Below are 9,089 nucleotides of genomic sequence, written 5' to 3'. Positions count from 1 at the left end.
GCTAACACTTAGAATGGAAGGACCGATAAAGAGCTTCCCAGACAAAAAGCTAAAGGAGTTCATCACCACCAAACCAGTATTATGTGAACTATTCAAGAGTCTTTTTTAAGGAGGGGGAAAAAAGATTAAAAATGTGAAAAATAAAATGGCAATAAATATATATCAATTGAACCTAAAAATCAAAATAAATAAACAAGCAGAACAGAAACAGATTCATAGAGAACATTTTGACCATTGTCAAATAGGAGAGATGGTGGGATGGGTGAAAAAGATAAAGGAATTTAGAAGTACAAATAAGCAGAAGTACAAATAAGCAGAAGTACAAATAAGCAGTTATATCATGGGGATATAAAGTACAGCATAGGGAATATAGTCAGTAATATTCTAATAACTATGTATGGTGTCAGATGGCTATGAGATTTGTTGGGATGATCGCTTAGCATGTTATATAATGTTTAATCACCAGGGTATACACCTGGAACTATTATATGTCAACTATAATTGAAAAATAAAGTGATTTTAAAACAAAATTAAAGAGCTAAAAAAAAAAAGAACCACACCTCCTAAAATCGAAAACACTTAAGATTCGATGAAATTTGGGGCTTCCTACAGGAGCCAGCGAGCCCCGCCCCTGGCGTCCAGCCCAACCTTCCCGGTACGCAGGCGCCCGTTCCTCACGCACCTCCCTGCCTGCGCAGGCGTGAAACCCAAGAGGTCTTCACGTGGCTGGACGAGTGCAGAGGCCGCAATGGCGGACCCTCAGCTGCAACTGGTGGCACGGCGCATCCGCAGCTTCCCCGACTTCCCCACGCCGGGCGTGCTGTTTAGGTGCGCGCGCGCGCGCACGCGCAGGCTGCCCACCTGGGACCCAACGACCTGAGGGCTCCGTTGGACGTAGGGCCCCACCGGGCTGGGCCGTTGTCCTGCGCCTAGAGTGGGGCTGTCCGGGCGCCCATGGGATGTGCTCCAGGGGACCGCGGCCTGCACACCAGATCCGTTCCCGAAATTACTAGGTCTGTGCTTCCGCTCCAGGGACATCACTCCCCTCCTGAAGGACCCAGACTCCTTCCGCGCTTCCATCAGCCTTCTGGCGAAACACCTGAAGAAGACCCACGGGGGCAAGATCGACTACATCGTGGGCAAGTGCAGGGTCCGGGGCAAGGGGGGGCCCTGTCCGACTCGGGATCATGAGGTGGAGGGGCACTGGGTTTGGGAGACATGTTCGGGAGAGGTTCCTCTCTGCTAAGCTGGCAGAGGGCGGGAGGGACGGCTCCGCCTCTGTTTGGGGGAGGTTCTTGATGGGGCTTTTTCAGGGGACCCGCCCGCATGGTGCTTGGGTAATACCTCTGGCATGGCCAAGTGCTTGACCTAGTGTGAGGCTTTCAGAAAGGAGCAGAGGAGATCAGGGAGGACCCTGGGGTCTAGTCTCCCTGTGGGAGCTCCACCCCGGACCCTCCCAGGAACCCGGCTGCCTTGAGGGCAGAGCACTGCCGTTCCCCTCTTCAATTGCGGGCGTCCCTCGGGATCTTTCGGAAGGTCTCTCAGCACGCGTCTCAGCACACCGTGATAGCCTGTCATTGCCGCTCCTCCTGGAGAAGCTTCTGGGCCAGAAGCTGCTTTTAAAGACGAGTACTGTGCCGAATGCCTTTCGTAGTTACTACCTGCCCAGTTAGAGATACCGCTGAGCTTTGTGAAAGAGGTCAGGTGACTTCCCCAGAGTCACTTGGTTATTTACTCAACCATGTAGGATGGATTTAGTCCCTGGCCCGTTTCTAACTTCCCACTTTCCAGCACCCAGCAGTACCAGCACTTTTTAGGTCAACATTCCCTAAATGGATGGATGTCATTACCCCGGGAAGTTGACCCCGGGGATCCCTCATGCTGCTGTGCCACACAGCTGCTTCCCAATACCTCAGCTCTCTCCAACAGGCCTGGACTCCCGGGGCTTTCTGTTTGGACCCTCCCTGGCCCAGGAACTTGGCTTGGGCTGCGTGCTCATCCGAAAACAAGGAAAGCTGCCTGGTCCCACAGTGTCTACCTCCTACACACTGGAATATGGGAAGGTGAGAGGGGGGGCTGCTGCCATGGACCCTCTGTTCCCAAAGGGAAAGTTGTAGAATCAAGCAGAGCTGCCATGGCTGGAGTGGACATGAGAGTTCAGAGGCTGAGACACTGGGCCAGGTTCACACAGCCAGGAAACAGCAGCGTGGGTTGAAATTGGGACCCAAGTGGTAGCCACTTGGCAGCTCCTGGGCTCTACACACCAAGGCCATTCTCAGATGTGTTGACTGTGTGCCTGCTTCCCATCCACAGGCTGACCTGGAAATCCAGAAAGACGCCCTGGAGCCAGGGCAGAAGGTGGTAGTCGTGGATGATTTGCTGGCCACTGGCGGTGAGGGTCTTACCCAAGTTTGTGGGGGTGGAAGTGCCTTGCTGTGTGAGAGAAGTGGATTAGGCCCTTCACACTAGTTCATCTGCATGCCAGATGTGATCCCTGTTGCGATGCCAACTCCTTCCTCCCCCAACCCCCTGGGTGGCGTAGGCTGCATGCAGGCCTCACTGTGCTCCTCCCTCGCCCCACCAGGAACCATGCTTGCAGCCTGTGAGCTGCTGGGCCAGCTGCGGGCTGAGGTGGTGGAGTGTGTGAGCGTGGTGGAGCTGACGTCGCTGAAGGGCAGGGAGAAGCTGGGGGCCATGCCCTTTTTCTCCCTCCTACAGTATGAGTGATCTCAATATCCTGCCCCACATCAACTAGAAAAAGAAAAGGTCCAGCCCCCACTGGCTGCCAGGGGCACTCGCTGCCCACCTGGACTTTATCCAGCACCCAGAGACCTTCCTGCGGGTTCTGAAAGTACAACGGTCTGGAGCCCATAGCCCAGGGCAAAGCCAAGCACAGGCTGTTCGGGTTCATTTACAATGAAATGAAAACATGTATGACCAACTTGACTAGAGTGGTGTTATTCAGTGCCCAGGGTGTGATCTGGGCCTCAGGACCAGGAGGTGGGGAGGGGTGCAGCAACACCCCAGCTGGCCTGGGTGTGCATGTGTGAGCTTTCAGAGTGTTTAGTGATTTGTGGTTCTCTTCTCTGGTGGGGCAACAGACTTCTCAGGAAGCAGGTATTGTTCAAATTGGTTTAGTTTCCCATTGCTGCTGCATCAGAAGATACAAGTTTGGCTTAAAACTTTATCTTAAAGTTCTGCTTCTACAAGGGGATTCAGTCCAGGACCCTCCCCCAATACCAAAATATGAAGATGCTCAAGTCCCTTACCTAAAATGGCACAGTGTTTAGGCCTTGACCACTGTGGGTTGGTGGGAGCATCCCATAACCAGAAGGCTGTGGGCTCCATCCCCAGCTTAGGCACCATATGGGAGGCAACTAATTGATGCCTGTCCCTTGCATTGATGTTTCTCCCTCTATCAAGCAATGAAAAAATATCCTTGAGTGAGGATTATAAATAATGTTATAGTGTTTACGTAAAACCTCTGCACTAAACAGTTGTTATACTCTGTTGTTTAGGGAATAGACTGGTCCATGCATGTTCACTACAGAGCAACCATCCTGGACCCAGCTACATAGTACACACCAACAATGTGACTTTCCCTTTGCTTGGTCAGTTGAATGGCAGATAAAAGGCCAACTATCCTAACAGCCAAGGTGTAGATGGGGCTGGTTCCTGTTCATGCCTGTCCCAGCTACTAAGGACCATCCACATTCCCCGTCTCATGGCCCCACCCTCCACCTTCAAAGCCAGTCGTGTGCTGTCCTCCAACCTCTGCTGTGATAACACTGGGCCCACCAGCATAACACAGGATGGGCTCCCATATCTCAGCATCCCTACATGGGTTTGAGAGAGGGGTGTTCTGCCAACCACACTGCCCAAACCCATTCTGGTAGGCAGCAAAGCCACCCTAGACCTGCACTCCATGCAGCAAAAGAGAAAGCCAAACAAAACCAGTTTAATGACAGCATGCTATATGAGGTGGGCATACCACCCACATTGGTCAGAGAATTACCCCCAGACCCTGCAGCCGGAGTCCAGCAAAACCTCTGACATTCATGGGGACTCGGGAATGGGAGAGCAAAGTGCATCATGTTCTTAGAGAATAAAACAGGCATCCTGGGCCAGGCCCAGGCCTTGAGCCCACATACGTGTTGGTGTGCAGCCATCAGGCTCGCAGCACCTCTTCTGCACGGGTGAGACAAGCCAGCCGCTCAGTGACACGTGCCAGGTCAGCAGCTTTGTCCAGCTTGACATAGATGTCAGTGCGAATGCGGTGGAGGCTAAGCCAGTCTGGCAGCAGCTCAGAGAGGAGCTGCACATGTTTCTCCATCTCCCCTGCAGAGAGAGGGAGCCTGTGAGCACATCTGTGAGGGGGTGCACACAGGCTGCTCCCAGTGTCAGCCCCCACCCCCAGCACTTCCCCCAGAAGGACCGGGGCCAGGGCAGAGACTCTACAACTTTCCCAAAGAAGTGGCTCTCCCACTGAGCCTGTCACATGTCCCAGCCCTCAAAGATCCTGAAGCAGGGGTATTCTGTAGCTTTGTGGGACTAGAAGTCTCAGGAGAGGGTGGTCTCCTGGGACTTCAAGGGCAAAGGCCAGGTTTGTGAAGGAGAGGCAGCTTCAAGAGGCTGCAGGGTTAAAGGGGCCAGGTGGAGGCTCAGGAGGTGACCTCAAGGGCACTGTTCCCAGCCAGTGCACACAAGCGTGTGTGGAGAATGGTGCCCACCCTCATCTGGGACTTGGGGACACGAATTGGCTCCTGCCCCTGCACACACCTGGGCTCATGGCCACGCGGTAGCTGCTCACCATCCTGGCACAGGCCACCTCCATGGTGAGTGCTGGCTTGCGCTCAGACACAAAAATGCTACGCAGCACCCGGGCCAGCTCAGGCAGCCGCTCAAGCCGCTGCAACCTCTGCTCCTGCTCTGGGCGCCGCGTCATCTGTGCCAGCTGCTTCTGCACCTCCTTGGCCCGGATCTGCACTGGGCATGGGGAGTGGTCAGTGGACGGCTGGCCCCACTCCACCCCATCCCTGGACCCCAAATACTCACCCTCTCCAACAGGTCCTGGGACACCCCCTTGAGGGGAGCCGGGGGAGTGGCCGGGGGAGTGGCCGGCAGCACTGGACTGGAGGACCGGGGGCTGCTGGGCTCAGCTGTGCGCAGGGCCAAGTCACTCAGGGCCTTCTCCATCTGGAGCAGGTCAGAGAGGAGAGCTCAGAAGCCTCTCCTGACCCAGCCACAGAGGAGGCCCCTCCCATCCAATTTGCATGGACCCCCTGCCCGAGGCCCTCCTTTCAGCCCAAGTTTACCCCCAGAACGTCAGAGACCTGTGCTGGGCACCTCAGGGTAGAACCTGCCAGCGGGCAGCACTGTGAACACACGGAGGGCACACGCACTGCCCTCAAGGCCCACAGGTTCATGGAGCTTGTCAGGTGCCCATGTGGGGGTCAGGCTACCCAACCCTGAGATACAGGGGCCAGCCTCACCCTGGGTGACATCAGGCTTCGGGCTCGGGCCAGCACCTCCTGAGCGGTGGCCAGCTTCTCAGTGGTGGGTGGCTGGGGCAGCTCAGTAGGCTCAATGTCAGGCACTTCATCCACATTGAAGCGGGGGTGCCAGCGTGTCAGCTGATCCTCAGGCACCACCATGGGGGGGTTCAGGGAGGCCAGGAATACCTGTCCAAAAAGGAGGGCTACAATGACCCTAGGCTCATCTGACTGGGGTATAGAAGGGCTGTCCTGGTTCCCAGCCCAGATGGGCACCCTCAGGCATAAGCAGAGGACCCACCAGCACCCACTGACGTTATCACAAGACTTAGAAGGCTTAAGGCCACATCTCTGAGATCCCTGCTCTGTTCAAGGCAGCAATGTCCCCTCAGTTGGGAGACAGGGCCAGGGTCCCCGCCCGAACCAGAATCCCCATTCAGCCCACGCCCACCCCATCCACAGAAGATAACGGATGGCCCACTGGTTAAGAGAAGAGCTCTAGAACACAGCCTCTCAAGAGGGCCCATTTCCTGCTGGGTAAAATGGGGCTCTGACAATAGGACAGAGCACAAGGCCCAGCACAGAGGAGACAACTCACAGAACAGTGACGGCCCGTCACCTTGGGGTTGCCAGCTCACCCTGTGGTGCTCCCGGACACGCTCCACCAGATTCTGGCTGAAGACCTGTCGTCGCTGCAGAAGACGTGAGGCTGTGAGCTGGGGAGCCGTGTTGCCATCCTCTGCAAGAAGAATCCAAGCCTGAGCCCCTGGGCCAGGCCCACCCAGCCACCAAGCCCCGCAACCATGGGGCTCAGTGGCCAGCATCTCACAGCCACGCTCAAAACTGCAGTGTCACAGGTGGGAAAAATGAGGCCCAGAGATGAGTGGACTTGGCCACAGCACACTCACCCTGGTCCAGCAGTGGCTCAATGGTGAGCTGGTAATCAGACCTCTTGATGTCATCCTTGAACGTGGGGACATTGCGCTCCTGGCGGAAACGGTAGGAGGTAGGATACACAGTTTTGATCTGGCCCACGTTGCGCTCCTCAAAGCGCCTACGGGATGAGGGTGCCACAGGTCAGAGAGCAAGTCAGCCTTCCCTGCGTGACAAGGCCCTCACCCTCCCAGGGACCCCACTCACTTGCGCATCATGTCCTGGACACCCTTCTTGACCTTGGCAAAGGTCACGGTCTCTGAGCGGTTGTAGAGCATGCCCACAATGGTGTCCATACTGCGAAACATCTCAGCCAACACCTGGTACTTATAGGGCAGCACAAGGCCAGGAGGCCCTGGCTGGGCCAGAGCATGGAAGCGCTGATAGGCAGGCGCCCTTTCTCCACTGCCAGGGAAGAAGCCAGGCATTAAGAGAAGCATCAGACCCACATCCCCTCCAGGACCCAATGGCTGGCAGAGCAGCTGGGTATACCCCAGAGCGAGGGCTTGCAAAATTGCCCCCATGGCATACTGCATACCAGATTCCAAATTCCTTGTATGCCCAGCTCCCCATGACAAACACTCTCAGGGATGGCGACAGAAAAGGGTGGCTTCAAACCCAACTCTGCCATGTCCTGCCCCATCACCCAGGGAGGTCCCTGGCCACCCCCAGCCATGGTTTCCTTATCTCTAAGAGACACATGATGATCACAGCACCTGGGGAGAAGACATGAAGACAGGAATCACATAATAACTGCTGCCAATCATTTGAAACTCACAGGGCTCACTGAGGCAGGAATTGGAGCCCTCTTGCAGATGAAAGAGGTAAAGTTAGTGATTGGCACTACTGGGACCTGTGCCCTATGGACTGTCCAGGCTGTTTGACATAGCGGCCCCTGCCCTCTCTCTACCCTTCCCCCACCAGGCCTCCCACTAGCCTACCCTTTCCCGGGGTGCCTGACCACCCAAACCAAAACTCACCATGGCCTTTGTGAGTGCCCCTCAGCCTCCAGCGCACCGGGTTCCCCAGCCTCATTCTTCTGGGCACTTGCCCTCAGCTCCTGGACACGTGCACCCAGCTCCTGGGCCCGCTGCAGGCACGACTTGAATTCTGAGAAGGCGATTTTTGAGGGGACCTGTAGACACAGGGTGCTGTCAGCCAGCCAGTCACCCCAAGCCCACCCTCAGCCCTTGGTCCAGCCTTTTCACCTTGTCCTCCTGGGGTGCCAGTCTGGGCAGCTGACTTGCTGAGAGTGCAACCTTCTTTGTCTTCTTGCTCAGAGACGAGTGCTCCCGGGAGCTAAGGGCGTCTGGGGAGCCAGGACCTGGGGAACCAGGGGCCGCTGTGGAGCCAGGGCCAGGGACCTAGGGGAAAGGACCCCAAAGGTGAACAAATGGCAAGACCTTGTGGGGTACTGGCTCTACACAAAGATAATTTTTTGCTGCCCTCATTCCAGCCTCTTGAAAGCACCTCCATTAAGGGAAGGGCCTGGCCCACCCACTTGTTCGTTATTCTCAGGAGGGTAACAGGGCTTGAGCCCCAAACTAGCCTTGCAGATGGGCCTGGCATTTACCAGCTGGCCCAGCTCTGGCCCTCCCCAGCATCAGCCATATCCGCCAGCTCAAAGCTTCATCCCCATCACTGCAAGTACTCTGCAAGCCAAATCCGTACGGTGGCCACAGGACACCGGCCTGCTAGCTCAGACTTAGGTCCTGCAGTGACTCCCAGTCTGTTCTCTTAGCCCAGACCAGTGACCAATCCTCTTATTTGGGGCCTCGCTGTATTTCCCGCCGCCCCGTCCCGACGTCCGAGTAGTCCCTCCGGGGCGCGTCTCTCCAGAAGCCCTCTCCGGTCTGTCCCCGCCCCGCCTTAGTTTCTCCCCTCCCCTCACGGCCCCTGTCTCCCTGCACCCTCACCGCATTGGCGGGCAGCCTCAGCCTCCTGCGTGCGGGCGGCGCGGATTCGTCGCGCGTGGGCTCATCGCACGCGGGCTTGTCGGGACGGGCGCGTTTGCGGCTACCGCCCGAGTTGGGAGTCCGGGCGGGGGACGCGGGCTTGGCGGGGCTCGGGGTGCTCCAGGTCGGCTTGGACCGCGACAACGCGGCGCGGGGCCCAGGGCGGCGTCGCGCAAAGAAGTCGGTGAGGCGGCGCTGCGCCATGACGAGGCTGAGACCCAGACAGGGAGCGGGACCCGAGCAGACAATGCCGGACAGCTGGAGTCGGGAAGCGTGATGGGGACAAGCAGCAGGCGGAAGTGGCGCCGCGCTTCGCTCCGATTTTCGCGCCACTCGTGGCCCCGCCCACTTCGCGGGCGGAACCATCAGCGTGGGGGTGGAAGAGGAAATGGACGCGCCCGGGCCCCTTCGCGTTAGCGCTTTCAGGCTGCGCGGGCCGCGCGCACTCGTCACAACGCGGGTTTTTCAGCGGTTTCGCCAATCTGCTGCGTCTCAGGGTCTCCGTGGGATCTGCGTGGGATGGCGCGCCTGGGGTTGGACACCAAGCCAATGCAGTACGGGAAAACGATACAGTGTTTTTAACAGGAAAATGCTACACTATTTACAGCTTAAATTTAATTACAGTGCAATAAAACAGTAACTACGCCGCGCAGGGGCGCTGGGCTAGGTGGCGGGATTGCGCGTGTCACCCGGCTGTACACGTGACCTA

The 9,089-nt window shown here is 56.9% G+C and overlaps 2 protein-coding genes across 5 annotated transcripts; one reads left to right on the top strand and one right to left on the bottom strand.

Annotated features, from left to right (window-relative positions):
* The first annotated feature begins 699 nt into the window (after positions 1-699).
* APRT (adenine phosphoribosyltransferase) lies at positions 700-2,937 on the top strand. 2 transcript variants are annotated; one of them, XM_054588957.1, is made up of 5 exons: positions 700-828; positions 1,033-1,139; positions 1,930-2,063; positions 2,314-2,392; positions 2,719-2,937. In XM_054588957.1, exons 1-5 carry the CDS (start codon positions 749-751, stop codon positions 2,721-2,723), a joined length of 405 nt encoding a protein of 134 aa, XP_054444932.1. In that variant the 5' UTR covers positions 700-748; the 3' UTR covers positions 2,724-2,937. The 2 variants fall into 2 exon arrangements, with proteins under 2 accessions (XP_054444932.1, XP_054444931.1); XM_054588956.1 differs by having other exon boundaries at positions 2,585-2,937.
* Positions 2,938-3,951: 1,014 nt separating this feature from the next.
* On the bottom strand, positions 3,952-8,584 carry CDT1 (chromatin licensing and DNA replication factor 1). Of its 3 annotated transcripts, none has more exons than XM_054588831.1 (10): positions 8,336-8,584; positions 7,634-7,789; positions 7,406-7,560; positions 6,633-6,830; positions 6,401-6,546; positions 6,131-6,231; positions 5,493-5,681; positions 5,056-5,196; positions 4,780-4,981; positions 3,952-4,338 (listed from the first exon to the last, which is right to left on the bottom strand). In XM_054588831.1, the coding sequence occupies exons 1-10, from the start codon at positions 8,582-8,584 to the stop codon at positions 4,169-4,171; spliced, it is 1,707 nt and encodes a 568-aa protein (XP_054444806.1). In that variant the 3' UTR covers positions 3,952-4,168. The 3 variants fall into 3 exon arrangements, with proteins under 3 accessions (XP_054444806.1, XP_054444808.1, XP_054444807.1); XM_054588833.1 differs by having other exon boundaries at positions 7,634-7,754; positions 8,340-8,584; XM_054588832.1 differs by having other exon boundaries at positions 8,342-8,584.
* Positions 8,585-9,089: the final 505 nt, after the last annotated feature.

The sequence above is a fragment of the Pteronotus mesoamericanus genome, unplaced genomic scaffold, assembly GCF_021234165.1.
Source record: "Pteronotus mesoamericanus isolate MK-2021 breed Mesoamerican mustached bat unplaced genomic scaffold, CSHL_Meso_final scaffold_165, whole genome shotgun sequence".
Lineage (NCBI taxonomy): Eukaryota > Metazoa > Chordata > Mammalia > Chiroptera > Mormoopidae > Pteronotus > Pteronotus mesoamericanus.
Note: the sequence above shows the minus strand (reverse complement) of the source record. Positions and strands in the feature narration are given on the sequence as shown.